Source organism: Daphnia pulicaria, chromosome 6 (assembly GCF_021234035.1).
Source record: "Daphnia pulicaria isolate SC F1-1A chromosome 6, SC_F0-13Bv2, whole genome shotgun sequence".
In the NCBI taxonomy this organism is placed as follows: domain Eukaryota; kingdom Metazoa; phylum Arthropoda; class Branchiopoda; order Diplostraca; family Daphniidae; genus Daphnia; species Daphnia pulicaria.
Genome location: NC_060918.1, coordinates 9,892,287 through 9,918,634, shown reverse-complemented (window position 1 = coordinate 9,918,634; position 26,348 = coordinate 9,892,287). Strand labels below are relative to the sequence as shown.

The following is a 26,348-nucleotide window of genomic DNA, read 5'->3' as shown; positions in this document are numbered from 1 at the left end:
GATTAGCATGTGGATTTGTAGGAATTCATTAAATAATGGAACACACATCTAATGAAAAATTGAATTTAACTTAAGAATTTTAATAAAATTGGCATTGATTTTGTGATACAATCTCAATTAATCAATACTTTGTTGATGGTTGATATCGTTTTAGCAGACGAAAATTTCGGTTTTATGAGCGGTGAGCTTTCGAGTTTCGATGTTAGTGAAAAGATAAGGATTTGTAAATCATGTCTATATCGGTTTGTAATTATTTCTGAGTAGTATTTTATTCGTCACATCTTTTGAAATGGCAGCAACAAATTCAAAATCCGACTTGAATAACGGGTCTACCAATAGTGTTTCCGAAAGCGGACTAAGTCCCCCAGCAAACACCAGTATTAGTGGCCCGTCAAACGGTCGACTAAAACGTAATTACATGAAAGTTATGAAATTTTAATTAATCACATAATTGTAGCTAATTTGAATAACAGGGAAACAATGGGTCCTTCATGAGGGTCCACATGGATCACTACAGAGACTTCGACTAAGGTTGGCTTGATACCATTTTAGAAGTATCCATCAAAAGTATACTTAATTTTTTTCAAATTAAAAAAAAAGGATGGCAGAGGAAGGCTGTGGCCACAGCCAAGTGGCTCTAGCAAAACAATTTCTTTCAGAGAATTGTGGGGAAAGCGATCAAATGGCAATTCATTGGTAAAGTTATGAAATTTGATTGCTTGAAATTTAAATTCCTCACATAGTTATTTTACCTTCAGGTTGTTGAAAGCAGCTGATCAGGGGCATTATGAAGGAGCAGAATTATTGAAGACATGTTTTGAAACCAATAGGGGAATCACAGAAAACAATTGCCATAAAATTCGTTCCTTCCTAGAGTATGCTGTCAAAATTCACTAAGACCCTTAGTTGTAAATGTTTATTAATGCCTTTCCATTGCAAACCTTTTTTCCAGTATGTCACAGCATGAGAGAGCAGCAAGATTAGGGGCCAAAACATTGTTTACTAATATGGCTCAAGGAAATGAATTCATCACTACTAAACAACTGGAACAGTGGTTAGAGGAATCATTTGCTACACAACAAAAATCACAGCTTGAGAATGGAGAAGCTCTAAAACAAGTTACTGATTCTTCTTCTTTGGTTTTGGGAGGAGAACTTATCAGTGAACAACACATGGTATGCAAAGGGTCTCGAATCATCAAATTGTATCCGCTAATGATAGTCTATTTCTACTTCTTTCTGTAAATGATATTTAGATGTCAGCAGCTTCTGTTTACGCATCCGGTCACTTCCCTCCCCTATTACGGTTGCTCAATCTAGGATCCAAACAAAATCTTAGCTATCTCTATCATCGACTGAAGCATAGCAAATTTATCGACTATACTCATCCCCTTCCATTATATCTTATGTTTACGCTAGTAATCGTTTATTATATAGTATCCTTTGCTCTCAGCAACCCCATCGTGTTGCTTAACTTGCAACTTTCTTCTGCCTTAATTTTGCTCTCTTGGGTTCTGGCCTTGGCAGCAGCTATATACTTTACAGTTCAGTCATGCCACTCTGTCCGAGAATGGAATATTTTCCATGGTTGGTCGTTGCTTTTAACTCAGCATGCCCAACGCTTGCTTGAGCCAGCAACTGCTGAAAATTTATATATCTACGGTACATTCCCATATCATCTTGGTCGACTTTTACTGGCAACCCTTTTGTGTATTTCACTCCAACCCGCACTTCATCTAGTGCGCTCCACTTTACCCAATCCTGGTTCTTGGATCCCGTTTGGTGAGCTAAGTGTCCTAGCTGCATTACTATGTTCTACCTGTCTCGATTCGCACATTGGAGTCGGACTCTATGACATCCTATGCCTGACCTGCTGGATCCTTTGGCGTGCTGATCTCACCCCCTGGAGTTTCTATTCGGATGATGACGAAAGCATGTCACTGCGTTGGATCCAACTATACCGTTCCCCCTGGAGTATTCGTTTTCACCTCGGAACTGTAGTCACATTCGCAGGAATCCTGGTTCTGATTTATTTCTACGTCAAACGAATGAGGCAGTTAAACTATGCCAGCCATCGATTAGCCTGGTCACTACCGCACTTCCTCAGTCTTTTCTGGCTTTTCCTAGCCATCGATTGGTTCCAGTTATCAGGCTATGATGGGGTAACTTTCAATTTTTTTTAAAGTTTGTTACATTTTATCTTCAACTTTTCTTTTAGATCTTACGAGGTCTGGGTTTTCTTGCTGCTGCCGCACTTCTTCGTTCTAATTGGTTAACAAAAGTCAATGTGGTACGTAACAAGTTTTGAAACTTGAAATCTTCGTTCCATGTTTTTGGTTAGTTTTAAGTTATTGATTATTAAATCAACATCTCTTCAACAGCTTATTTGCATTACCTTCTATTCGTCTGGATCTGTCATCGGATTAAATCCTTGGATAGGTATAGGAGTAGTTGGTTGTCTCATCGTCATAGTTCAAATGAGGACTAAGTTCCTATCTCGTAGGAATCAAAGGTAGTACTTTTTTTATATTAAATACTTGTTGGATTGTTTTTACTTTCGAAATTCGATTATAGCATACTAATGGTGCTATGCCTAGCCATACTCACCTACCGCCTGATGGAATACCTAAAAGCTCCCGGAACACTTCCCGAAGATGTCTTGGGTTTGCCAACAACGACCCCCGTTCCTCCGACTCCTATACGATCAGGAACAGGTGGTATGATCCATGGCTCTTTAGATGATGTTGATTTAAATTCTGATTCCATGGAGGTAATTTAATTTGATCGCTGTACATTATTTAATTTCATTAAAATAATTCACTCTTTTTTTTTTTTTAAACAAAAAGCTCAACTGGGAACGTTATCACGAGTTTTGTTCCTATTCCCCTCGCTCCTACTCTAGTTCTTCTATCGCCTCTGTTCAGATGGCGTGTTTCGCACTGAGTGGTTTAACTGTGAAATGGGAGGGAGTTGTACGTCAGGTAAGAACTTCGTTGCCCTTTAAATAACAAGACAATCTGCAGTGCAATCATTGTAATTTTTTGTCAAAACAGGTCTCAGTTGAAAGCCGAAATAATGTTGTAGAATCGGTACTCCAATGGCTCCCGCCTAAATGGTTTGAATGGCTGAAATGTCGAATTGGAGAAAAGTGGCCTCCCTGTCATAATCACGACCACGGGTTGCCCCAGTCACTTGATTCGAGACGGTGTAATTTATTTTGGAAGCTTAATCATGATCGCGGAAGCTTATGCCATGTTGATCGTTTTTCCAAATTCACTCTTCGTCTCGAGGTACATGCATATAAAATAGCCCTATGGAACTGAACTGATACATTGTTTTTTTCGAAGGTGGAATCGAAGATACCGATTCAACTGGCTTCGTGGTCTGGTGATAATAATGACGATAAAACACTCACAGTAGAATTACTAGCCGGACCACGATTTCAAAAGTTGGCCTTTCGATTATCACCGGGTCAAGAAATTCGTTTCCATGGTACACTGTCTTCACCGTCAGTTGGCGGATTGAAACCAGAATTGGTGCTAAACTCGTTAGAGTGCTTGACGTGTCAGCCAGATAGCACATTCAACAGTCATGCGGAATCCACTTCTCACCAACCAGTTGGCGACTTACCGGATGCGACCATTTTCATCGATCGCGCATTGCAAGGAGCTGTTGATTTCGTCCTGCCACATTTCTTACGACTTAACGTCACGCAGTTGCTTCGTTCCGATTAACTGTTTCGCATAAATTATTCATATAACTTCTCACAAATTAAGTTTAAGCTTTATTACCAGTTCAGCATTTTCATATTCAACTATCTTGTTGTGCCATAAGTGATCCCTGTTAGTGTCATAAAAATTCTAAAGATAGATTTTACAATACATTAATAAACCCTAAAAACATTAACACGCTTTTCAGAAAGAAAATTTGACGGTGGTCACAGGTGTTAACATTTCTATATCAGCCATACTAAAATCAAATGCTCTTTTGGTGGGAACAGTTTTTTTGGGAGACTTGATATTCGGTTCGCACTATATATAGTAAGGTATACTGTTGCAGTAAACCAGACTGTTCTAGACTTCTAGGCTAAGGCAAACAAATGCAAAATATATTACAATAAACGCTTTTCGTTTTATTTAAAAGACATCGCTTGCTATGTCTGATGGGAGCCGCGTTCTTGTCCAATAGTAGATAGCACTTAATAAACATTGTTTGATAAGGAATATTCCATAATCGTACTTCACAGAATGAGAGTATGGATAGATTGACCTGAATTTTCAGCAGTATGAGTGTATATGCATCTTTGCTAGCTGAAGAAACCACAACTGAAATTCGACCTTCTGCCATTTTCTATTAGCCAAATTTTTTCCAAAAGTCGTAGAGGGAAAGAGGGGTAAAGGGAGCAGACATCGAGGGAGGGAGAAGGAGACTGTGTTAGTGTAAACAATCTGGCAGCGGAAAGAACTGCTTAGCTGGGAACGAAGAACAGACGGCTTTCGGTAACTGAGGCTAGGGAGAAGGTTATCACCCCTCGGGTTGGCAGAGGTCAAAACAAACAGTCGGCACTAGGTTTTTCTGTCGTGTTTGACTCAGTTTTGAGCTCAAAAGGAACAAGCAAACAGTCGAATCTCTGTAGAGCATTCAGAGAGACGTAAACGAAGCGATACACTAGAGCCGAATAGTGATCCGCTGGCTCAGTTTTGATGAAGATGGCTTGGTCCACTGTTGTGAAACTCTGCTTGATCGTCATTTTGTGCTTCACAGTCGTCGACTACGTCAACGCACAGGGTAAAATTACTTCGTCTGTTTATAAAAGAAGAAGAAGAAACAATAACACAATTATTACTGACACGTAGGGCGCACTGCTGGTAGCAGCAACACCAACTTAAAACTGAAAGAAGAAGTCGAGTTCCTCAAAGCTAACCTGAGCGCCCTGTGGGACATTGTTTCGGCACTGCAAACACGCGCGGCTGAGGAACGCCAAGACGAATCGGAGGAACTAGTCGTCAGCTTGGGTCTCAAAAGGAGAGAAACATGGGGCCCTAATATGAAAAACATTTTTGATTCCCAGGTTAACTAGTTGTTCTGTCAAAAAGAATAATTAACTCTTTATTTTATCCATTTTAAGCTATTACTTTTCTTTTACCTACACTTAACAATGATTTGCATTGGAGTAGATACGTGTTCGACCACAGGACGAATCCAAGAGCTATCCAGCCGTCTCAGCAGCCTATTTGCTTTTCCGGCGCAAAGACTACAGCACGTGGAGGAGGGTAAAGAACACGGACGAGCTTTACTTCTGGCATCGCGGAACAACTTTATTAGTAAAAATTATCTTTAGTTTAAATATCTGTCTTGCCCTTTTAAAAAATCTTTGTCGTCCATTCTAGTTACATACACTGAAGCCGGATGGTAGTGTCCAGCAAGTCAAATTGGGCGACCCCATTCAGGATCCCGATGCGAGTCCGCAAGTCATCATCGCCGTAGGATCTTGGGTGGCGGCAGAACTAGAAGACAAACTTAGTTATTGTCTGATTAGCGTTGTTCAAGCTCCAGGTACTATTTTGTCATTTCTTACTTCCGTTCGAAGAAGGGTTGAAACATTTACATTTTTTCGAAGGATTTGACGCTTCAAAAGCCGAAGTGGGTCAACCTGAAGCGTTGATATCACGTTACCCTCAGTCCGAGACACTCATCAACCGCTTGGCTCCGCCTCGCCAACTGCCGGCGACGACAGCTGATGTAGTCGATGATGAGTAGGGAGACCGTTTCAGTTTTTTGTTTTGACTTTAAACTTTTTTGACCCTTTTCTCTGGCGTGTTTTTCTTCGTCCCTCCATCAGCAAATCCTTCTGCCAATTTTTATATGTGCCCGATTGTAATTGTAATCTTTTTTTCCCCCCCAAGAAACAATAATAAATCATTAGATTGCACTGTTTTACACATAGAGTGCGCCCATAGCCTTAGTGAATAACTGAATGCAACAACAATATTTGGAGGAAATACGAACAGAATAAATGACCTACATCCCCCCCCCCCTTCTTTTTTTTATACCGTACAGGAACCCTTTCACGACTGTTCTTATACAAGTGCACGAACGGCCCAGTGTATCGGGCCGCCCACATTTAACGCGCGTCGTCAGTTGAATATAACAACAACCGACGCTTTGTTGCAGACAGACGTTAGTACGAACGTTGAGTGGATAGGTGAAAATATTATTGCGGGAAACTGGTTTCATCGAAATCGATGTTTGAAAGTCTAGAGTACTGGACTAGTTGATCAAAATGACAATCGGAAATGGCGGGGGAAGTCGAACGGAATTTCAATCGAGTGAGGCGGAGATAGTAACAGTGGTAAGTCTCAAAAATATTCGACGAGTGATCGAATCTTCCGTTTGTTGTTCTTGTATCGCCATGGAAACGCTGTCCACTATAAGACATATCTCCGAAATTTTACGCCATCACAAATCATTTGTTAGTTGTGGCAAATGCAATGACGGAAATGTACTGGGAAGATGAAGAGGCAACCAAATTTGTTTTTGTTTACATAACCTTTCAAACAGGCACTTGACGCTATTATTTTATTACAGGGAAAGACGTTGGATGCTAACAAATATGCTACCAAGAAAACTATCGCTCAGGGAATGTTGGTAACGGATAAAAATAACTACCGCTATCGCACTAAAAAAAGTTAACTTTTGATGGTTTTTTTTTTCAGGACATTGCACTGCTAACTGCTAATGCTTCTCAGTTAAAATACGTTTTGCAGCTGGGACATCGGCACGAGTTCTATTACATCATGGTTTCTCTCATCTCATCTTCGATCTTTCTTCAGGTGACTGCTCAACTAATTTTCCTTGTAGAAGGTTTTTTCATTCAAATTAAAGAGTAGAAAAGCTAGTTCTATTAGCGTAATCAACCCACCCAAACGAGGAGAAAAGCAGGTTTTATAGAAGGGGGAAGGCCACATAAACTCAGCGTGCATTTAATGATTATTGGATCAGAATGTTTCCAATGCTAACACGATTCTGTCAATGCCATTTGAATGTGTAACGTATCTATAGATTATCGTCGGAATTTTGGCCCTTACCTTGAACATGATGCGCGATTGTCGTCTTCACATCCAAGAGTATCGAATCTCGGCTTTGGCTCTGAACTACATCAACTTGGGCAGCGTCTTCGTCATTACTGTCCTCAATATTTTGGTTGCAGCTTTTGATCCAGTGGCTGTCGTACTGTAGAATGTCGAAGATACAAATAGAAAGTGAGGGGGAAGAAAGAGAAGGGATAAACAGTCGTGCTAGCTGTGAAACAACATAGCTTACCTAATAATGTATACACGTTTACATAGCGAATTTGGATAATAAAATGTTAATAATTCATTCCCCGTTCGAACCAGTCCCGAATGATGTTGAAAGCGAATTTATTACATATGTAAACGTGACAAACAGGTGATGCTGGGCGTTACCGTCATAACCATTGGCGTTTTGAACTGCAAATCGATGTCGACTTCTAAACTCAACTATCTGGTATTGGCCTTCTCTCTTGGAATAGCAATACTTGATTGCTTGAAAATGCCCTTCGCCGCAGACAGTAAATATAATGATAGTTCCCATCCAATCGCCGGTTAACTCAAGATCTCATTCTCTCACAACGCCTTGATTAACGCTCAGACCCGAATTATTTCGCAATGCTACGCTTGATCGCATTCTTAAACTACAGTGCCGAAAATTGATCTCAAAATTGTACTTTTACAACGCATCAATAAACATGTGGCCCGATAAATCCGGCTGCTCACTGGACTTTGGCAAGACAATCCACGTTCCGTTATTTAAGCATACATCGTAAATCTGACCCATAGCGTAACGGTGTTTTGCATGTGTAGTGATAGTTAAATCCAAGAGATTGAGAATTATAATTACCTTTCCTATTCAGGTCATGGTCGGTATCCTATTTCTAGTGATTGGATCTGTGAACATCAATAAAGATGATAACCATCGGTCGGCAGTGATTCTCAATGATTTGGTGGTAGTCTTCATTTTTGTTATTTCTGTTATCAACATTATAATTTCATCGTTTGGAATCCAACATATCGATTTGGCTATTCTCCCCAACAATTCAAACGTAACGACAGCTACGTTAATGGGGAAATGAATAGGTCGTTCTCACGAAGCATTAAAAAATAAATAAAGAAGAACGGTACTTAAGACTTAAAAAATAGAGAAAAAATACTGTACATGGTTTATTTCAAGGATTTTTTTTCCTTTCTTAGAGTATTTTCACTTGAGAGGAGGAAGACATTGCGCAACGAAATCCCAAATTACTGGAAGAGCTGCAAATTAATGAATGTTATCAATAAAGATTTTTGCGTGTGCGGTGACGGATATTAGTACCTGTCCGGAGTATTTTGACTCCGCGCGGCACATCGGTAGCGGAAGCAAGTGGATTGATGGCACATGTACGATCCACCTTTCTTGACTTTGTCTTTTCCTTTCTTTGGGCCCATCTATAATGTCCAACGAAAAATATAAATATTTCACTGAGCTCCGTTTCAGTACTCTTAATTATTGTAAATCGAACTACGGTGAACGAATTCGTACCGGATTCCTTAAGAGTTCGCTGCTGTGATCTGCTTGCCACCAATCCATGGTCCATTCCCAGACGTTACCGACCATTTGATAAAGCCCGTATTTATTAGGAGGAAACGCATCGACGGGTGCTGTGCCTACGTAACCATCTTCAGCAGTGTTTTCGCCAGGAAATTTACCTTGCCAAATATTAGTCCTGATTAATTTTGAAAAGAAAAAAACGAATTTTTTACTACCAACTTATTTTTTTTTTTAAGTAGACATTGAAAAACTACCAGTGTTTTCCGTAAGGATTTAATTTGTTCCCCCATGGATAAAGACGCTGCTTAAGTCCTCCCTGGCAAGCAACCTCCCACTCAGCTTCGGACGGTAGCCTTTTCCCATAAAAATCACAAAAGCTGACAGCATCATTCCAGGATATGTGGATTGCTGGATGATTCATTTTGTCTGCATGATTCAGAATTAGATGATAAAGATATTTACAAGAAAATTTAAAATCAAAACCTGTTATAGAAGAATTTGGTCCTTCAGGGAATTTCCAGGAAGCATTTACAACAGGCATCCACCATGGGGCAGAGGCCACAACTTTGGAGATTTCAGATTTTGTTTCATCGCTAAGGATTCCTTCAAAAACAAAAGAGCTCCCATATTTTTCAGCTTCAGTTACAAAATTAGAAATCTCTACAAAATCTGCAAAGTCTTGATTACTGACTTCATGAGTATCAATGAAGTAGTCATCAAGATAGACTGTACGAGCAGGAGACTCCCCATCAGCTATAAAGACTGGTTCATCTGTTCCAATTTCATATATTCCACCTCTCACCATAACCATTCCTTCATGAGTATTTGCAGCACAGGAACCTTCAGAAAGATTTTCTGGTTCTTTTACTGATGGCTGAGATTTCCCATGAAAGCAGTCACCATTGGCAAAGCTAAGATTGATGTCTGAAACCAATATGAAAATCCAGAAAATTGCCAAAAATAAACTTTGCATTCTCCAAATTCTGTCCAAATTTCATCCTATAGTGGTCAACAATAAAAGAGGAAACACAAATAAAATTGAAATTTCAAGACTAAAGATGGTTTCAAGCATAGTTTTACTATTTAAAATCAGACAAAAATTGACAGCTCGTGTACCCAACTCGTAAGTCGTATAACCTATATCTTCAGAAAAATGGATACTATTCTTGCATGTATCTATAGAGTAGCTATACTTTTGAATCTAATAATTACGAATACAATACAGAAGAAGATTGATTATAGCATACGACGACTTTGTTGTCTATGATTGTAGCGTTCGTGACAAAATTCGAACCTCATGTCAGTAGGCCTACGCACATGGATGTTAAATGGGTTAAAGCAACCGTAAGAAACCTCAATTTCACAGTTGCCTTAACCTTTAATGTGTACTCAAGTGTACGCTAGAGGGCATCAGAAAACCATTTTTGTCAACAAATGAAGTAGTGACTTTCTTGTTTCTTCTACCAGCTTCTACTTTGATGCTTCGAATTATTTTTATTGGATTACTGTGATAATAATGGATCGTTCTGGGGTTACTTCTGGTAAATGGTTTCATAATTTTTGCCCAAAATTATACTGAACTCTTTATTTTTAGCCAACAGTTACCTCAGAGGGGTCTCTGTAAAGATTAGCGAAAAGTACCGACCTCCTCGTAGACCCACACTTCCGCCTGGATTATGCTTCGAACCTTCTCCTCATTTATTTTCTGATAATGTATGAATTGATCTAATTTAAAAAATTATCAAAGATCACCTTATGTGTTGTTCTTTAGATTGACCTCATTGATGAAGTGAGTGCATTGAAGCTGATAGCCTCAATGAGAGATCTACATACACTGGAGACTGCAAGAAGAAAGCAAAGTGTATCTGCATTTTTAGAGAGTCAAGCTGCTGTCGATGAGAAGGAAATTGAAGAGATCACTTCAGACCTTTCCTTGAACAGTCTTACTAACAACATTCCCTCACTAAGTGTTATCAACTTGCAAGCAAGGAATGGGCAATTGCTACAACATACTCAAGCTTCCATGGAAGTCCTTACTCCAATTCAAAGCTCGACTGTGGAAATCAAGAAGAAAGAAAACATGTCTGCTATTAATCTAGCTGAATTTGAGAGTTATTCAACAAATCCTTTTGAGGAAATGGAATTAAAGACCTTGAATGACAAAGAAGAATTAGCCATGTTGCTCCAACCCAGCCCTCAGCCATCTTATGGACTACAGTATCAGAACTATAACCCATCAACAATTCCATCTTGGACTGAAAATGTACATATTATTTTATATTATTTTTCTTATTTTAGTTTTTATTTTTCACTAAAGAAAATAAAATATAATTTTTATTTAGAGACATCAACCTGTGCGTCAATATGAAGCTGCAGCAAATTGGATTCCCAACGAAAGTTCATTCTTTAGTGTTGACAAGCTATCTCATGGGAACATCGCTATACCTGTAGAATTCCAAAATCAAGCAATCTCACATAAAAACTTACGTCAAGCTAAAAGTGTCCCAGACCTCTCGGACGTAAGTTTTGGGACGGGAGAAATCCCAATAAATAAACCGCCATTTACAGGTGTGACGGACAAAAGACTCAGTTCTCGCACTCCCCCTCCTCGTTTAACATCAGATTCTATAAAGAGACCAGTGCCCAAACCAAACCTTGATGTTGCATCTCCGTTTGAAAGGAAGCTGAACGCAATCGAAAAACGTTTAGTCCAGCAGCTACAAGATATGGGATTTGTGAGAGAAAATGCAGTTCGTGCTATTGCTCGACTTGGTGCCAACGAAAAGGATGTTGTTGATCAGCTTTTACTAATACAGAAACTGGAAGAATCGGGCCATTCTATTGAGAGAATAGACACGGCTTTAGACGTTCTTAAGCCCTGCAAGGAATTACCAACGCAATTAGAACATCATTTAGTGTTAGTTGATCAGCTGTCTGCCTTAGGATTTGAACACGATAAGATTAGCTCTGCGCTTGTTGCTGCTGGACACGATCGCGATAAAGCCTTGGATATTCTTTTGTTAAAGTAAATTACATTAAAATCATACGATGTTTATTTAGTTTTTTTTTTTTTTCGTGTTCTTATGTCCTCAAGTCAATCAATATTTTTTTGTTCTTAGATAAGTATAAAAATTCGAGTGTCAATGATTCTGTACTTGGTCTTCACCTTTTTTCTGCTGGAATAAATTGACATATGACATTATTCAACCTAATCAAATTGTCAAAGTGTGGTTAATAAAACATTAACCAAACAAATACTTTTGCGCGAAACGACTCGGGGTTTCGGTTAATGAATTCACGTTGGCGACAACGATGTCATTGCATAAATTAAAAGTTATTGATTCCGTAGCTATAGACATCTGTCAGTTCACTCAGTTGTATTTGTATTGAATCTTTTTTGAAATTTGCTTCATCTCTGGTCCTTTAAACTGATTCGTGGATCCTAAGCACTAGAATATTTCTATTACTTTGTCCTAAATCGTTTCCTAAGTACTAATACAGAGTCATCTAACTGGTTCCTTACTGGTTCCTTAGTCCTTACTTCCTTTTCAAGTAATTATATTCTACAAACAGGCACCTTCGCATTGCACAAACAAATTTGAATTCCCGCCATATTTGCCATATTTATTTTTTCAATTTTTTTTTTATTTGAAATTTTTCTTTCCTTACTAAATAATTTTCAAGTTACAGCATTATTAAAAGTAACTTTAGTCCATATCTGTGGTAAATTAGAAGATTTTTGGTTACTTTTTTTTTTAATTTCGGAAATGAATTGTTGAACGGTCAACATCGGATTCCACAGCCAGTGTCTTTTTAGCGCGCGACGTGACGAGTTTGGACGTTGCTGATTGTAGATTTTTCTTTTACACGTTTTCAATATAAACGCAGTAATTAGTTAGAAGTGCCTTTGTTTAAACATTTCAGCTCAATAGTTGTTTCCAGTACGCTTTTATGTACCAAAATTTTTATTAATTCTCTTCCTTTGTTGATTTCGTCGTTTGCCCCGTTGCTACAAAATATGGCTAAGTTAAATACCGGGTTTAAACGGTGGAGTCTTGATTGCCATGACGTATCGATAGAAGTCATGGAAGATCTAGGATTATCTGCAATGGACGATGATTCAAACTCCTGTAGCAATCCATCAGTAAAACAAGTAGTGATCTCCAATATTCCTGAACCTGCTGTAAAGCGAAAAGAATGTTCACCTTTTGCTGTCCCGTCAGCTGTAATGGATTTTTCTGAAGATGACCAATCTAGTGATAGCTTTTTATTGTCTAAACGAATGAGGATGGATGGTCCCCCAGGAATTGATGGATTCTCACGCCTCTCAGACGAAGTCATTCTCAGCATATTTAAATGGCTTCCAAAATCAACTATTGCCAAATGTGCTCAGGTGTCAAAGCGTTGGAAACGACTGTGTTATGATGAAGTTTTATGGAGGAGGTTAGACCTTAGTGGCACCTGCCTAAAACCTACAATTCTAGGTAGTGTTCTTTTAAGAGGAGCACACATCTTGAGGCTTGCTAAGACTGAGGTAATTAACTTTTGTTTTTTTTTGTCTTTTTTTATCAACTGCTAATATTTAATTTTTCTAAACAATGTACAGATTTGTGATCCGATATATCCAGTAAGTCCTCTAACTCAAGAATTTCCAAGGTATCGAAATTTGCAATTTTTGGATTTGAGCATGGCATCTATTTCAACACAAGGTAATCTCACCAAGTCATAATTTATAGGAATACGGGTACAAATTTGGACATATTATGCAGGTTTATTTGATTTATTTGATACTTGTAAAAACCTGAAGAAACTTAGTATGGAACATTGTGTTGTTGATGAAAGAGCATGCAAGGCACTAAGTCAAAATGAGCAGCTTGAAGTGCTGAATATGTCCATGTGTTATGGTGTTGGAGTTAGTGAACTTAAATGGATTGTGAATGGATGTAAGAAACTTGACAGTTGGAATTTAGCTTGGACAGACTTGAATTCTGAAGCTCTTCAGTTGATTAGTACATCTGCACCAAAATCCTTAGAACGCATAAATATCAGTGGTTGTCGAACGACACTTAAAGACGAACGTAAGTTTGTAATGTTGACTGGAAATTTGTGATCATTAAAGTTGAATGGCGAATTTTATGTTAGATGTCCTGGCCTTGTGTCAACGTTGTCCAAAGCTGGTGGAATTAGACATAAGCGACTCTACAGCAGTGACATCAATCTGTGTCAGCTATATTCATGATAATTTAAAGCGACTGGAATATTTGGCGATGGCTCGATGTTACAACGTGCCTCTTTCCGTGTATTTGTAAGTAACATTGGCGTTAGAGTGCAAAATTTGAAAGATATTTAATCATTTCTATTTCCTTTAGGGTGTTCCAAAAGAGTGGTCTTTTATACCTTGACATTTTTGGTTTATTGACGGAGACTATGCTTGGAACACTTCGCGCAAAACTTCCGGGTATAGAAATCAACAAGTTTTATTTCTCTAGTGTAGCAAGACCTACAGTCGGAATTCGACGTACCTCAATTTGGGGGATGAAAGTCAGAGAGTGAAAATTCAAGTCATGTTTATTGAAAAAATTAGTAATACATATTGATGTATTCAAAACTTGTAAAACAATTTATTGACATTCAGCGGACTTAAACTTTAATTTTTTCTAAAAATTCAGATACGCGTTCCTTGTATGACTCTTCCTTTAGTTTTTCTATGAGCACATGAAATGGCCTTGCGCCTCGTAAAAATTCCCCTAAGTTATGACTAGTGAAATTTATTCGATGGTCTGTGATACGATCTTGCGGGAAGTTGTAAGTCCGTATTTTTTCGGAGCGACCGCTAGATCCTACCTGCAGCTTACGACTTGACCGAGTAGTTGCCAACTGTTGGTCAATTTTCATTTGGAAAAGACGAGCTCTGATTTTATCAATTGCAACCTTACGATTCTGCATTTGCGATCTTTGTGTCTGACATTCCGCCTAATTAAAAATGTAAAACATTTAATTGTTAATGAGAAATACAGTTAGGTTAACTTACCCCTCACCTAAGTTAAAAACTAAAAAAGAAAAACAGTTAACGTTAAAACTTACCACTACACCTGAGGGTATATGAACAATTCGCACTGCTGATTCAGTTGTGTTTACATGTTGTCCGCCTGCACCGCTTGCTCTTTTTGTTTCGATTTTAAGATCCTTAAAAAAAAAAAAAAAAAAAACTGTAAGTCATGCATTAAAAGAAATTGAACTAGGTTTTAGTATACTTATACTTACTTTCTGTTCGATGTTCACAGTAACTTCCGAAGGGCGGGGAAGGATGGCAACGGCAACCGTACTGGTATGAACACGTCCAGCCTTTTCAGTTTTGGGCACCCGCTGGACCCGGTGTACTCCACTTTCAAACTGCAGTCGATCATATGCGTCTGAGATAAAAGTAAATGTAGTAGTTGTATCTAATACATAAAACTAAATTTCTGAAAAGACATACCTGAATTATTAATGCAAATTGCTGCATGCCTAATACCTTCTAAATCACTTTTTTCAATATCTGTTAATTCATAGTCCCATCCTTCACTTTCACAGTATATGATGTACATTTGTAATATTTCATTGCAAAACAACATGGACTCTTGCCCACCAACTCCAGCAGAGAATTCCATAATTATTCCCTCAGTTTGATGATTATCTTCCTGCAAGATTAGTTCTAACACCTATATCAATGAATGGGGTCTTATAAATCATTTAAACTTGATTACTCTGAATTTATACTTCATTTTGGATCTGGACTAGGATTTCCTTTAACTGTGAAAATTCTTCACTGACCATTTTTGCAAGGTCACCATTTTTATCATCTAAGATACACTATTTAATATAGATTTTTACATAAATATAATTAGATACACCTACCATCTGCACTCAAAGCTTTAAGCTCTTGTAAATCATTTTCAGTCTGTAATAGTTTTCCTCCCAATCCGGCAAGTGATTGGATGTGTTGTTTGTTTACTACACCTATTCCAGACTTTGATTCAATGTTTTGAAATCCTGATTCATCAAACTTTTTCTTGATATTTAATAAGAAAATTCGAAGTCTCGGATCAAATATGTTTTCGAATGTTGATACTTGATTGAGAAGATTTAAACTCCTATGTGTAATGTTCTGATTCAAACAGCGAATGAATATTACATTATTAGCATAGCTTTTGGCGAAACACGGTCGTCGTAAGGCACTTAGAACTCGTACTATTTTACTGGAAATACCCCAAGTTACCATTTTTAATGACTAAAACTTTGATTGTAATTTGAATATATTTTCAACGTCTTCAAAATCAAAATCACAGTGAATCGCAGTGAATAATTTTTGGCGGTAGCAGACGACACTGGAATCTTGTTGATTGGTGAACCAGTCAACTGTTTAGAAAAACCTGAAGGTTGAGTTTAAAGAGTTGTTGTTTTGAAATTTGATTCACGCAGTGTGAATTCGTGAAACCAGTGAAACGTGCGTCTCTGGTGCGATTAACCGATTAAACCGATTAAACGTTAGGGGAGATTAAAAACATCTCCTCTGCCCGTTATAGCTATATGCATCGCACACAAATATTTCTATGGTACTCTGTTAGTAATCGAAAAAATGACTACGTTATTCGAAGTTAACACAAAGCTTACAGAATGTTTACATGATTTTGGGTTAGAATGCCACCCATTCAAGGTATTTTTATTTTACTTCTTTGTGTATTCATTATTTTATGCAATATTTTTTTACTTCTAATTAGAGTTAAATGCATTTCTTTATTATAGGTTGGATGGTACAATGAACGAGTGAAATCTGGCTTTCAATTAGAACACCATGAAGACACACTTTGTTTTGTGGTGATAAGTAGTCCTTCATTTTTCGAAAAAGGCTTTATACCATTTGTTCGTAACAGTACTGAAAGCAATCATCTGGATTACCTTGATCAAGCCATAAGCTCTTGTCTTAAAACAGCAATTCAGGTTTTATTCAATTAAATAACATTAGTTTTTATTTATTACTTTATCACTCTATTATCTTTGTGTAGTCAATTCCAGGCTATGATATTAGTATCCTCCATGATTATGAGATGAGACCAGGAACAAGAAGGCCAAAAGTACTTGTTCAAACAGCAGGTCATGTCTCAGGGGCTGTTTATTTTTATCAGAAAACAGATGTGATCAATCCTCCCTGGCTAACTGACCAGGTAAACTAAGGGTGAATATTGCCTTGATGTTGTGTTATTTGTAATGTTTGTGTCTTCCATTTAGCCAATTTATGGTGTTTGCCTACATCCCAGCTATATAGGATGGTTTGCCTTAAGAGCAGTTATCATATTCCAGAAGGTCTTGGTCCCTGATTTAGTCTATAAACCACCGAAAGATATTCTTGTGGTATTATGTGTTTCATTTTTAATCCTTGTGTATCCTTAGAATGTATGATTTAACAAGTGTCAATTACTATTAAAAGGATGAAACCAAGAAAATTGAACTACTGAATCGCTACAATAATAGTTGGCAGGATTGGAGCTTTCGGGACATTATGGAACCAACCGAACGCTATTCGGAGTTACAGCAGAAGTATTTAAGCACACGACCTTCTGAACGAAGTCATTTGATTGAGTTAATTAAAAGAAATTAAAATGAGGGCTATTCTAGATAATATATACCTGAATAAACACACATTTTCCCTGTGTAAGTTTATGACACGAAATATTTAGTATTTCGAGACATGAAAATATGCCAAACTGTATTTACATGTAACTGAAAAATCTATGAACATGGTAGATCAATAAACGTAGACACCATTGATAATTTTCGAGAGCCACTTGGGTGATGCAGGCACTGAGCACTATTCCATGAACAAGAAGTTGATATGCTGTTTTTGTTTACAAGTGATAACTCACTTTCTGCTTGCCATGGAATCAATTGTCAGCTTGTTCGTTTTTTTTTCTAGTATTTTATCGCGATCTGATTCATATGATGAAGTTCAAGGCTTGTTCACTGAGCCTTGAAGATGATTTGGTGCACTCGAGAACATGTAGTGAAGCTGATATGCTTCCGCTACAACTTCCCCAATTTCTTCATCAGACCAAGATTGGGTTGGCAAATTTTGTAGCATCATCATCAATCCCTGAAAATTTAGGGGGGATTTATTATTATCATGTATGAAGTTTGTTTAAATAAGGAAAAGGTGCACCTGAAAATCTGTCTGTCGAAGAAGAGGATTTCTCCATTTCAGTAAGAATGCTGCACAGGTATACAAATGAAAATCGGCAAAGCCATGAGACTGAGCCAGACACGTGTCCCAAAGGCGGACGGTACATAAAAGTGGTAGTTCGCGCATCAATAAATTGTTCATCCAACGAAAAGAAAATTGCAAATAATCAACTTCGTGGCGCACAAGATGTTGGTGCAACTCAACTGCAACGAAAATAATGTGATAAAAAATAGCAACATTGTGGTTAATAATACACAAAGTACCGTCGACCCGCTCAATCAATTCTTTCAATTGTCGGACTCTATTCTGAATACCAGGCTGTGCAAAGGTATAGTTATCTTGAATACCATCCAGAAGCTTTGACAAACACCAGAAAGAGTCTGCTTCAATACTATTGCGATCCTCATCGGACAACTTGCTTACATCATGCGTATCTAAGTCGCTACCTGCCAAGCAAAAACAAAATCCTCAATCTATCGTATGCTAACTACACCGTTGAAAAATAAAATACCTGGCGGTATGATTTCTTGGAGGAAGACAACAAAAAAGGGGGTAACAAGGTCGTTGATTCCTTGTACATATCCAGACGCCGGATGACGCATTGCCCAAATGTACAAAATGCGCTCAAACATCTCCTGAGATTTTTAAATAAAATTATCGTTTATCAGACCAAAATGTTTTAAAGTTTTAAGCACTATACCTGAACAATGCTTTGTTGGAAGAGAGCGATTAAAGGACTCATTCTAGGAATGTCTATGTGTATCTGTCGAAAGGTATCTTGGTGTGTTTCTTCAAGACGAGTCTCGTAGTACTGCTCGACGAGATTCCAGTACTCTTCGCGTTTCCGCTTCAGCGTTGGTCCACGCTTTTCGAGATTGATTGGAATGTACCCCTTAAAAAAGAGACATTATAGCTTCTAGAATGCTAATCTGTTTTTAATTTTTTTTTTCTCTTCTTACTGATAAGAGTCGCCAAGTTATAGCCCTTACAGAAGGTGGGATACCATGCCAGCTAGATTCTTCTAATTCCTTCATACTACTATTGGCACTATTTATCAAGGTATTAAACTTTTCCATTTTCCCACTTTGTAAATCTACATGAAGATGAAATTTCAATTTAGTTCAACACGTCATGATCAATTTTGTCTTCTAACCTTCATTCAATTTCCTAGACTGGGCAGATTCTAAAAAGGGGTGAGGATGGCCAGGAAATGATCTGTTGGCATTTTTGGGAATAGACTGGGATTGATGGTTGTTTGTAATGTGATCTGCACTCTGGGTTCTGTGTCTGTTGATAACACTGGCTGCTGTTGATTGAGCCATTTTCTTTGAAATTTTAACATCTGGATTAAAAAACAAAATACATAAAAACATTGTTATGAATATTTATTTTGATATGAGTTACCTGATATAACACAGAACTCATCATCTCCCAGATCCCATGCATCACTCACACTCTCTTGGAAATCATCAAATGAAGTTGCAGGAGTATTCCTCTGAGCACCTCCAGCTGTGATCTCCTTACGAGGACTTGAACTAGCTCTGGAAGAAAAGAATAAAGTTGACAATTCACTCCAGAAAAATCCTTCATCCCATGCATAGTCAAATTGTGATAATTCAATGGGTTTCCCTATGTATTCTTCACCCATCATATTGAAAAATGACCATAGTGATCAGCATTACACATGTATTTAAAAAAAAAAGCTAGTCTCATGACACCTTATCTTACTCCAGTGCTCTGTTTGTTAAGGAGTGGATCTTTACAAAGATAAGGATACAAATATACATCCTATCATTGCATGTTTAAAAAATCTTTGCCAAATTTCTAAAGTTTCAAACTGCAAGAACATCGCCCTAAAGAAACGTGCACACGTATACACAACATCACAATTAAAGCTAGGAATCGTGAATTGTACATACTTGCCCGGCAATTTCGGTACACTTCGTGAAAAGATAGACTTGTTCTTTGCAGCCTCCATTTTATACAGGAGAAATCTAACATTCATAAAAATATAGTTAAGAGTCAATAATAAAGGGAGTAAAAATAGATTTTAAAAAACTTACAGAAACACAAACTGCGTAACGAGGAAAACAGAAATGACAGCCCAGTTCACAACATTGAATAATTCAAAAACTTACGTTTGTCTCCGCTAGATGCCTCAGTTTTGAAGCCGAAGCACCAGATAGCGCGCATCTCCCGTTAATGGCCGTTTTTCTTCCGAACTTCTCTCTAGTTTGCTGATGAAAAGTGTGCACATTTAGTTCGTATCTTGTATTTCTCTGTATCCGCGCTGTTGATACTGTATATTCAAAATGGAAAACATCATCACACGAGTGCGAATTGTGGGTCACACATCCGTTTAATGAACAAAACTACACAACGGTCAACACGAGTGCAGAAGTTGCAGAACTTGATCTACAAACTGCTGCAAACTGCAGACTAGAAGAATTTCTGCCTGAATTTAATTTGTTTGTGTTTACTAGTACCACTAGTACCAATATTGTTTTTATTTCACTTAAAAGAAAAGAGTGCCCGCGTGTTTGTGTGTTAGTTTACATTTTCCAATGTTGGTTCTAGCTTCTAGAGATTAAAAGACTCATAACATGGAAAACAAAATCAAACGAGTTAGGATTGTTGGTAAAGGACACTCTTCTTGTTTTGAAAGGTTATTGCTCGAGTGGTACAGACGAGAGAGCTTTGTTGATGTAATTCTGACATGTGTTGGTAACCCTGATAATTTAAAGGATGCAGCTGTACCTCACCAGATATCTGCAAACCGAAGGTAAATAATTACTGATAAATTTATTGGGAAATTTATTTCTTTAATTTCTGTTACCATTTCTCAATTGATTTAGTGTATTGGCTGCGGCAAGTCCGGTGTTTGCCACCATGTTTCGCGATAATCCAATAGTAGAAGAAGATGTTCATGTCTCGGTTGTTGGCTTTTCGTACACTTCACTCCGCTCCGTTATTGAATATATTTACACTGGTTCACTCGAATTTTTTGAGCGTGACAAGGTTGCTTAAATTAAGTTCGAGTAAGTGAAAAAACTGAAAGTACTAATTGGTTTTCCTTTTCAATTTTACAGAATCAAATCAGAGAAATGCTCAAGGATTTTCTCATCCCAATTCCGAACACAAAAAATTTCGCGAAGGAACAACAAGAGTCAATTAACGTAACAACTGAAGAATTCATCACTGAACCCACAGAGGAACCTTTCCACGAGCCAATCGCAGAGACCAGAATAGCAGTTGAAAATGAAACCAGAAAAGAGCAAGCAAAAGAAGGAGATATTCAGATTATATCCTCCGTTTCCTTGGCAAATGAGGTCCAGATTATACCGCCAACTAAAACGAATCGCGCGAATAAGTTAAGCTCGCTGGCTCCAAAAGCCAACACTCGTGCCGCTAAAAGTTGCGCAGAAACACCAATTTCTTCACGAATAAACATTCTTCGGTCAAGGAAAAAGACAAATCAACACGATTTGCAGGCTGCTGAAGATCCAACCACAACGAATGTGGTTGCGAAGGTGCCTAATGCAATCAAATCCGTTTCTAAAATCACGAAACCATTAATTAAAAAGCCTACAAATGTTAAGACCAATTCTAGAGACTTAAACCTATCTTTAACAGAACCAGACATTAATCTAGTTGAACTAACCACTGCTGCTCAACAGAATGTGATTCGCATATTCAGTCGTAACGTAGAAGCGCAAGTTTCTAAAAAGAAACAAACTACTTTGGAGACACCTTCACTTGCGTTTACTCAGCGTGGATTAGTCAAGAGTTTCCCTGAAAAGTCAATCGTTCAATCTGACAGCGTCTTTGTTCCTCCGGTTAGGTTAGACGTTCCAACCATGAAAAATGGCCGATACGTTTTTACTGTCACAGAAGAAATGGCGAGAGCTGCTGATTACCGAAAAATTCTATCGGTAATGTACGAAGTCCCTGGAATTTACACTTTTTATCGAGAACGCCCAACTCCAAACATCGACGTAATGCCATTCTTTGAACCTCTTGAACTCCCCAAGAGCCACATCTTCGTCCCGTCATACTTTGATAAAAAGCCCTCGCAAACCTACCAAGAAAGGCCTTCTTCAAGGTCTCTCCGCCCAGCGCAAGCAAATATTTCCCTTTCAGGATTCAGGATCGAAGCGGTTCACCAATTCAACGGTAAAGTTCATATTTGCACTTTGGGAGAACCAGTTGTTAATCAAGCATCGGAGACTCTATTTGAGGACCACCCACTGTCGTACCTCCACCCGGAACAAGTGGTCTCTCGCTTATCTCTGGAACACAATTATTCATTTGGTGAGACACCACTACCTACGGATAGTGAATGCTCCAATCGCAACGAATTGGCTAACGATTTGGAAGACTACAAAAGCGCTATCCAACTGGCGATCAATCAACAACGTCGCAAAAACAGATTGAAACATCGCATTGATTCTTACTCTAAAGAAATTTCTACATTGAAGCGCCGAGCCGTGGAACTGCTTGAAATATGTAGCAATATGTATGATGGTCACGAAATGGATTCTGAATACCAAAAACCCGCAAAAAAGAAAGTACATAACAAGCAATCAAACAACGATCCTGCCGATGATATGGGTAAATATCATGTCGATTGTTTAATGTCTATTAATTGACAATATTTATTTATTCTTGTTTTTACAGATGAAAAAGTTCCTTGCACCGAGTGCAATAAACTGATTAAGAGGAGCTGGCTTAAACAACACATGGTGATCCTTCATTCGGAAGAAAGGAACCACCTGTGCGACGAATGCGGTCGTACTTTTGTAATTAAAGGTAGTAACGACAGTCAAGTGATTTCAATACTTTTGTTTAGCTAAAAGTTCCTTTTTGTATTTTCAGCTCAATTACGAGCCCATCAACTCCGTCAGCACAAGGCTGTCCCTGGAAATCACCTTTGTGAACATTGTGGTCGATCGTTCCGATTCGCCCGTTATCTGAATCGCCACATGTCATTACATTCAAGTGAGAAGCCCCACGTCTGTCGATTTTGTGACAAAGCTTTTAGATTAAAACCAGTGCTGATCAAGCACATTCGCACCCACACGGGCGAGAAGCCGGTATGTTAATTTGAATTATTGTCAATTGATTCAAATATGATTAATAACAAATGTTCTTTTATATTCTTCACAGTATAAGTGCACGGTCTGTGGACGATGCTTCAGACAGAGGACAACTTACGCTACTCACCTCAAAGTTCACGAAAAGAGGCAAGAAGCTGGTGTGGTGGGAGGTGAAGGATCCGGACTGGGACAACTTCCTCGGCTCAAATGTGATTTTTGTTCTATGACCTTCAAGCTGGATCTTTTCTTGATGCTACATCGAGCCAAACATACTGGGGAAACTCCTGCATTGCCTTGCCCGACCTGCAAAGAGACTTTCCCATCTATCAAAGAACTCACTCTTCATCGTAAAGGCCAGCATCCTGATACGGTAGTTTCAAAAGCACAAGATTTCTTTGCAAGTTGGCAATTAAAATGTTTCTTTTTGAACAGGTGTATTCGTGTCAAATTTGCCCAAAAGTATTCACGAACAAGGCCAATTTCGATTTCCATGTTCACAAACATTCTAATCCTGATGCTGTTAAGAAAAAATACCCGAAAGTTGATCCCGTGGATACTGGCCCTTGTACTTGTGATTTCTGCGACAAAGTCTTTAAGAACCGATCCGCCTTGGATTATCATATCAAGGTATGTTTCTATTCTATTCAGCAGTGATCCCAGTTTCAGTTACTTTAATATTTATTCTTATTAATTTATAGGGAATTCATTTGGGTGACAAGTCGCTTAAATGCCAGTATTGCGATAAAACTTTTTCGCACAAACCGTCGCTGGAGCAGCACATGCGGACACACACGGGTGAGAGGCCTTACAAGTGCGATCAATGTCCAAGTTCATTTAAACAACAACAACACCTGACGGCTCACTTGGTTGTTCACACTGGTAACTATTTCAAAATTGTCTAAATATAAAGCCAGAGGGGTTGTATCAATTTTTAATTTTAGGTGAACGTCCCTTCAGCTGTGACCATTGCGACAAGACGTTTCCTCACAAGACTACTTTATACGCCCATCTGCGTATCCATACAGGTAAGCGACTGATGTGCACGCATTGCCGTAAAGTTCTTCCGAGCTTGGCTCAACTGATGCGCCACGAAGAAAATTGCCATTTGAATACCAACGAATCGTCTGTTGAGTAAAAAGGCGGGCACCTTTCCTCTTTGTCTTTCTCCCAATTTTGCTCGGGGTGAATTAGTTGGAAATACAAGTTGTAAGAGCTTGAATTGATTGTGTACTTGAATTAGGTTTGCACAAGTTGACGGACATCCGTCGCGACCGAGTATACAACAGATAACAAATAATTGAGAGGAAAATCGAAGGGTAATAATTGTCGACCATTTAATAGCTAACTCACATGTGCGAGGAGTTATGACGATCCATGAGTAGGGTCAAATCCCGTGGGTCAATGGTGAAGTGTTCCGGGTTGTCGTTTGTCTCACTACTAGTAGATATTTGATTGTGTCGACTTGCCAAACGTCGAATAACTGGCGGCTGTTGCTGTTTCACAGTTTGCATCACATTTTCTTGCTGCTTTTGCCATTCCAAGACGTTACTTAGGAGTCTGATGTACTTGATGGCCAACCGAAGGATCTCGTTCTTGCTCAACTTTTTGGTTTCTAATAAATAATGTACATGAATAGGTAGTTAATAATTTTGATTTTTAGGTAATTTTCAGTTTTTTAATTTACGATATTTCTTAAATAAAAGTATTAGAATAGAACCTATTACCTGGATACGTCGGTACTAGTTTTCGCAACTCGGAAAACGCGCCGCTAACATTTTGTTGACGCCAGCGTTCGCGGCTGTTGCTAAATGTCTTGCGTGGGAAGACGATCAACGGACGGCCGGATTCTTCCGACGTCGTCGATCTTTGTGCTAGGCGGCCTCCCAGTGGTGATGTTGACTGTGATTGGAGTCCTCGATTCTTTGAGGGGTTCAACCGTTTGCGGAATTGTAATGAAGTACCTCCCGACACCGTTGATGGACTCTCTGCTTTGATTCCTTCCGATTCTTCGTGACTTGAACGTCCTGAAGATGACGTCGGCTCCTTCTTCACCACCACCGTTTTCTTTGCCTGTTTGATTTACCCCATATAAAATTTGTTAACATCGGAAAACTGAATTTCACTTACTGGAACATCATCGTCGTGCCGTGAGGTATCGTTGTCGTCGGAATCGGGTGAAAATTCCGAATTGTCCTCGAACTCTGAGGTGTCGACATCACTCGAATTGGATGCCATACTTCGGATGCTGCTGTTGCTCCGGCTTCGATTGTCACGCTGCATTTTCACTTATGGGGGAAAGTTTTTTTTTTGTTTTCAAATTTTTATTGAGTAGTGATGCCTTTGTTGACTTGAGCCAAGAAAGACTTCAATGGAAATGGTTGTAGCTAGAGAAAACAGAGGAAAAAGGGGGCGTTATTGTATAAGTCGGGCTATTATCAGATCGAGGACAGAGTTCACCGTAGGCAAACAAGATTTCCCAATCAATATACAGCTAATATTTACCCAAAGTGTTATTTATCCGGCACCGTTTTCTTCTTCTACTTGAATTTGTCACCAATCTGTTCCGTCTGGACGGAAGGCTTTTATATCTGGCCCCCCCTGAAGGTCCGGAGTTTAAGCGGGTCATGCGCGCAACCATCATCGACACTGTTTGGTGCAACGAAGCGCCCAATCCAGCGGAGAGGCGGAGTTCTCAATTGAAAGCCGATGGGGACCCCGCCCTCTTGAATTTCCCCATTATGATTTGACTCTTTTGCCGACCTCCCCTTCTACTACACTCTGTTGAAAAATATTACTCTTATTCTATTCTCGCGCACAATGCATAGAGTATCACATTCCCCTTTAGAGAGGGGTTGCTCTATTCATGAGGGGAAACTGGGCCGACAAAAAATGATCGTATTAGCTCGATAAATGTGCGTGGCATAAATCGACAGCTTTAAAAAAAACCTCGAAACTCGTGGGAGAAAAGCGGTGGCAACTCCGTGTACAAATGTCTAAATGTATCCGATTTTCACCAAAGCACAAACAACAAGGAGACTCATTTTTTTTTTACTTTCACAAAGTCTGGACAGACAAAGATTAGGCGACATATGATACCGATAAGAAGCGACCACCAATACTTAGTGCTACCGTTGAAGTCAACTTGAATTGTCTTTGACATGTGTCACTCGTCACTTGACTGCTGCCTCACAAATTGTGTGTTCGTTTGTTTTTCCCTATTTTCGTGATAATATGTTACCGCTCAGCCATGGGAGGGCATAAGGTCTATGAATTAGCAACGATATCAGTAACATGGGATATGCAGTATAGTAGATCGAGACACGTGGCTCAAACCCAGGGGTAGATTTCAGGTATATACAATGTGAATGGCTTTTCGATTCTGTGATTTTCGAGTGTGTGCAATATCGACTGTGTGTGTTCACTGAAACT

The 26,348-nt window shown here is 38.7% G+C and overlaps 9 protein-coding genes across 14 annotated transcripts; 5 read left to right on the top strand and 4 right to left on the bottom strand.

Annotated features, from left to right (window-relative positions):
- The first annotated feature begins 47 nt into the window (after positions 1–47).
- On the top strand, positions 48–3,905 carry LOC124343156 (wolframin-like). Of its 3 annotated transcripts, none has more exons than XM_046796348.1 (13): positions 48–181; positions 265–410; positions 474–531; positions 601–696; positions 759–875; positions 953–1,175; positions 1,256–2,161; positions 2,218–2,289; positions 2,381–2,511; positions 2,574–2,769; positions 2,846–2,980; positions 3,053–3,289; positions 3,347–3,905. In XM_046796348.1, the coding sequence occupies exons 2-13, from the start codon at positions 290–292 to the stop codon at positions 3,731–3,733; spliced, it is 2,679 nt and encodes an 892-aa protein (XP_046652304.1). In that variant the 5' UTR covers positions 48–181; positions 265–289; the 3' UTR covers positions 3,734–3,905. The 3 variants fall into 3 exon arrangements, with proteins under 3 accessions (XP_046652304.1, XP_046652303.1, XP_046652302.1); XM_046796347.1 differs by having other exon boundaries at positions 48–201; XM_046796346.1 differs by having other exon boundaries at positions 49–410.
- Positions 3,906–5,811: 1,906 nt separating this feature from the next.
- On the bottom strand, positions 5,812–9,921 carry LOC124343292 (formylglycine-generating enzyme-like). 4 transcript variants are annotated; one of them, XM_046796581.1, is made up of 9 exons: positions 9,723–9,919; positions 9,090–9,605; positions 8,861–9,032; positions 8,598–8,781; positions 8,391–8,503; positions 8,235–8,329; positions 7,920–8,047; positions 7,088–7,232; positions 5,812–5,887 (listed from the first exon to the last, which is right to left on the bottom strand). In XM_046796581.1, the coding sequence occupies exons 2-6, from the start codon at positions 9,577–9,579 to the stop codon at positions 8,266–8,268; spliced, it is 1,023 nt and encodes a 340-aa protein (XP_046652537.1). In that variant the 5' UTR covers positions 9,580–9,605; positions 9,723–9,919; the 3' UTR covers positions 5,812–5,887; positions 7,088–7,232; positions 7,920–8,047; positions 8,235–8,265. The 4 variants fall into 4 exon arrangements, with proteins under 4 accessions (XP_046652537.1, XP_046652533.1, XP_046652534.1 ...); XM_046796577.1 differs by having other exon boundaries at positions 8,861–9,605; positions 9,723–9,921; XM_046796578.1 differs by having other exon boundaries at positions 8,861–9,605; positions 9,777–9,920.
- Positions 5,881–11,808, top strand: LOC124342082 (ubiquitin-associated protein 1-like). Its single transcript, XM_046795055.1, has 8 exons — positions 5,881–6,351; positions 6,588–6,647; positions 6,716–6,832; positions 7,933–8,147; positions 10,047–10,147; positions 10,201–10,319; positions 10,378–10,869; positions 10,949–11,808. The coding sequence occupies exons 1-8, from the start codon at positions 6,283–6,285 to the stop codon at positions 11,633–11,635; spliced, it is 1,860 nt and encodes a 619-aa protein (XP_046651011.1). The 5' UTR covers positions 5,881–6,282; the 3' UTR covers positions 11,636–11,808.
- A 595-nt stretch (positions 11,809–12,403) lies between these two features.
- LOC124343264 (S-phase kinase-associated protein 2-like) lies at positions 12,404–14,214 on the top strand. Its single transcript, XM_046796532.1, has 5 exons — positions 12,404–13,140; positions 13,213–13,315; positions 13,376–13,684; positions 13,749–13,911; positions 13,976–14,214. The coding sequence occupies exons 1-5, from the start codon at positions 12,625–12,627 to the stop codon at positions 14,157–14,159; spliced, it is 1,275 nt and encodes a 424-aa protein (XP_046652488.1). The 5' UTR covers positions 12,404–12,624; the 3' UTR covers positions 14,160–14,214.
- LOC124343267 (peptide chain release factor 1-like, mitochondrial) lies at positions 14,157–15,990 on the bottom strand. Its single transcript, XM_046796536.1, has 6 exons — positions 15,504–15,990; positions 15,366–15,448; positions 15,085–15,307; positions 14,871–15,019; positions 14,691–14,792; positions 14,157–14,579 (listed from the first exon to the last, which is right to left on the bottom strand). The coding sequence occupies exons 1-6, from the start codon at positions 15,865–15,867 to the stop codon at positions 14,247–14,249; spliced, it is 1,254 nt and encodes a 417-aa protein (XP_046652492.1). The 5' UTR covers positions 15,868–15,990; the 3' UTR covers positions 14,157–14,246.
- Positions 15,991–16,082: 92 nt separating this feature from the next.
- Positions 16,083–17,296, top strand: LOC124343329 (cyanocobalamin reductase / alkylcobalamin dealkylase-like). Its single transcript, XM_046796646.1, has 5 exons — positions 16,083–16,302; positions 16,392–16,586; positions 16,652–16,810; positions 16,875–16,997; positions 17,074–17,296. Exons 1-5 carry the CDS (start codon positions 16,225–16,227, stop codon positions 17,242–17,244), a joined length of 726 nt encoding a protein of 241 aa, XP_046652602.1. The 5' UTR covers positions 16,083–16,224; the 3' UTR covers positions 17,245–17,296.
- A 22-nt stretch (positions 17,297–17,318) lies between these two features.
- Positions 17,319–19,955, bottom strand: LOC124343249 (TBC1 domain family member 22B-like). Its single transcript, XM_046796512.1, has 10 exons — positions 19,887–19,955; positions 19,743–19,817; positions 19,228–19,364; positions 18,977–19,165; positions 18,783–18,916; positions 18,524–18,715; positions 18,335–18,458; positions 18,087–18,269; positions 17,803–18,026; positions 17,319–17,736 (listed from the first exon to the last, which is right to left on the bottom strand). The coding sequence occupies exons 2-10, from the start codon at positions 19,799–19,801 to the stop codon at positions 17,593–17,595; spliced, it is 1,386 nt and encodes a 461-aa protein (XP_046652468.1). The 5' UTR covers positions 19,802–19,817; positions 19,887–19,955; the 3' UTR covers positions 17,319–17,592.
- An 82-nt stretch (positions 19,956–20,037) lies between these two features.
- On the top strand, positions 20,038–24,109 carry LOC124343141 (zinc finger protein 761-like). The gene is made up of 9 exons (XM_046796314.1): positions 20,038–20,605; positions 20,679–20,841; positions 20,913–22,434; positions 22,501–22,632; positions 22,699–22,916; positions 22,990–23,289; positions 23,352–23,546; positions 23,618–23,798; positions 23,861–24,109. Exons 1-9 carry the CDS (start codon positions 20,427–20,429, stop codon positions 24,052–24,054), a joined length of 3,084 nt encoding a protein of 1,027 aa, XP_046652270.1. The 5' UTR covers positions 20,038–20,426; the 3' UTR covers positions 24,055–24,109.
- Positions 24,110–24,126: 17 nt separating this feature from the next.
- On the bottom strand, positions 24,127–25,519 carry LOC124343322 (twist-related protein-like). The gene is made up of 4 exons (XM_046796635.1): positions 25,422–25,519; positions 25,047–25,303; positions 24,644–24,989; positions 24,127–24,531 (listed from the first exon to the last, which is right to left on the bottom strand). Exons 2-4 carry the CDS (start codon positions 25,197–25,199, stop codon positions 24,266–24,268), a joined length of 765 nt encoding a protein of 254 aa, XP_046652591.1. The 5' UTR covers positions 25,200–25,303; positions 25,422–25,519; the 3' UTR covers positions 24,127–24,265.
- Between the last annotated feature and the right edge of the window lie 829 nt (positions 25,520–26,348).

Bases quoted from the DNA above. Each gene is read 5' to 3' on its own strand.
- LOC124343322 (XM_046796635.1), bottom strand. From the start codon at position 25,199: ATGCAGCGTGACAATCGAAGCCGGAGCAACAGCAGCATCCGAAGTATG. The intron at 24,990-25,046 runs GTAAGTGAAATT...TAAATCAAACAG, and splicing joins GGCACGACGATGATGTTCCA to GCAAAGAAAACGGTGGTGGT. The intron at 24,532-24,643 runs GTAATAGGTTCT...ATTATTTATTAG, and splicing joins ACTAGTACCGACGTATCCAG to AAACCAAAAAGTTGAGCAAG.
- LOC124343264 (XM_046796532.1), top strand. From the start codon at position 12,625: ATGGCTAAGTTAAATACCGGGTTTAAACGGTGGAGTCTTGATTGCCAT. The intron at 13,141-13,212 runs GTAATTAACTTT...AACAATGTACAG, and splicing joins TGAGGCTTGCTAAGACTGAG to ATTTGTGATCCGATATATCC. The intron at 13,685-13,748 runs GTAAGTTTGTAA...ATTTTATGTTAG, and splicing joins AACGACACTTAAAGACGAAC to ATGTCCTGGCCTTGTGTCAA.
- LOC124343156 (XM_046796348.1), top strand. From the start codon at position 290: ATGGCAGCAACAAATTCAAAATCCGACTTGAATAACGGGTCTACCAAT. The intron at 2,162-2,217 runs GTAACTTTCAAT...CTTTTCTTTTAG, and splicing joins AGTTATCAGGCTATGATGGG to ATCTTACGAGGTCTGGGTTT. The intron at 2,512-2,573 runs GTAGTACTTTTT...ATTCGATTATAG, and splicing joins CTATCTCGTAGGAATCAAAG to CATACTAATGGTGCTATGCC.
- LOC124342082 (XM_046795055.1), top strand. From the start codon at position 6,283: ATGACAATCGGAAATGGCGGGGGAAGTCGAACGGAATTTCAATCGAGT. The intron at 8,148-10,046 runs ATGAATAGGTCG...CAACAAATGAAG, and splicing joins ACAGCTACGTTAATGGGGAA to TAGTGACTTTCTTGTTTCTT. The intron at 10,870-10,948 runs GTACATATTATT...ATTTTTATTTAG, and splicing joins TTCCATCTTGGACTGAAAAT to AGACATCAACCTGTGCGTCA.
- LOC124343329 (XM_046796646.1), top strand. From the start codon at position 16,225: ATGACTACGTTATTCGAAGTTAACACAAAGCTTACAGAATGTTTACAT. The intron at 16,587-16,651 runs GTTTTATTCAAT...ATCTTTGTGTAG, and splicing joins GTCTTAAAACAGCAATTCAG to TCAATTCCAGGCTATGATAT. The intron at 16,998-17,073 runs GTATTATGTGTT...TACTATTAAAAG, and splicing joins CACCGAAAGATATTCTTGTG to GATGAAACCAAGAAAATTGA.
- LOC124343141 (XM_046796314.1), top strand. From the start codon at position 20,427: ATGGAAAACAAAATCAAACGAGTTAGGATTGTTGGTAAAGGACACTCT. The intron at 22,917-22,989 runs GTATGTTAATTT...TATTCTTCACAG, and splicing joins CCCACACGGGCGAGAAGCCG to TATAAGTGCACGGTCTGTGG. The intron at 23,799-23,860 runs GTAACTATTTCA...TTTTAATTTTAG, and splicing joins TCACTTGGTTGTTCACACTG to GTGAACGTCCCTTCAGCTGT.
- LOC124343267 (XM_046796536.1), bottom strand. From the start codon at position 15,867: ATGGTAACTTGGGGTATTTCCAGTAAAATAGTACGAGTTCTAAGTGCC. The intron at 15,020-15,084 runs GTATGTCTTTTC...CTTTTATCTCAG, and splicing joins AATTTGCATTAATAATTCAG to ACGCATATGATCGACTGCAG. The intron at 14,580-14,690 runs GTAAGTTTTAAC...ATTTTTAATTAG, and splicing joins ATATACCCTCAGGTGTAGTG to GCGGAATGTCAGACACAAAG.
- LOC124343249 (XM_046796512.1), bottom strand. From the start codon at position 19,801: ATGGAGGCTGCAAAGAACAAGTCTATCTTTTCACGAAGTGTACCGAAA. The intron at 18,459-18,523 runs GTATAGTGCTTA...TAAAAATCTCAG, and splicing joins TCCAACAAAGCATTGTTCAG to GAGATGTTTGAGCGCATTTT. The intron at 18,027-18,086 runs GTACTTTGTGTA...TTTTCGTTGCAG, and splicing joins ATTGATTGAGCGGGTCGACG to TTGAGTTGCACCAACATCTT.
- LOC124343292 (XM_046796577.1), bottom strand. From the start codon at position 9,579: ATGCAAAGTTTATTTTTGGCAATTTTCTGGATTTTCATATTGGTTTCA. The intron at 8,504-8,597 runs GTACGAATTCGT...TGGACATTATAG, and splicing joins GCGAACTCTTAAGGAATCCG to ATGGGCCCAAAGAAAGGAAA. The intron at 8,330-8,390 runs GTACTAATATCC...ATTAATTTGCAG, and splicing joins AGTCAAAATACTCCGGACAG to CTCTTCCAGTAATTTGGGAT.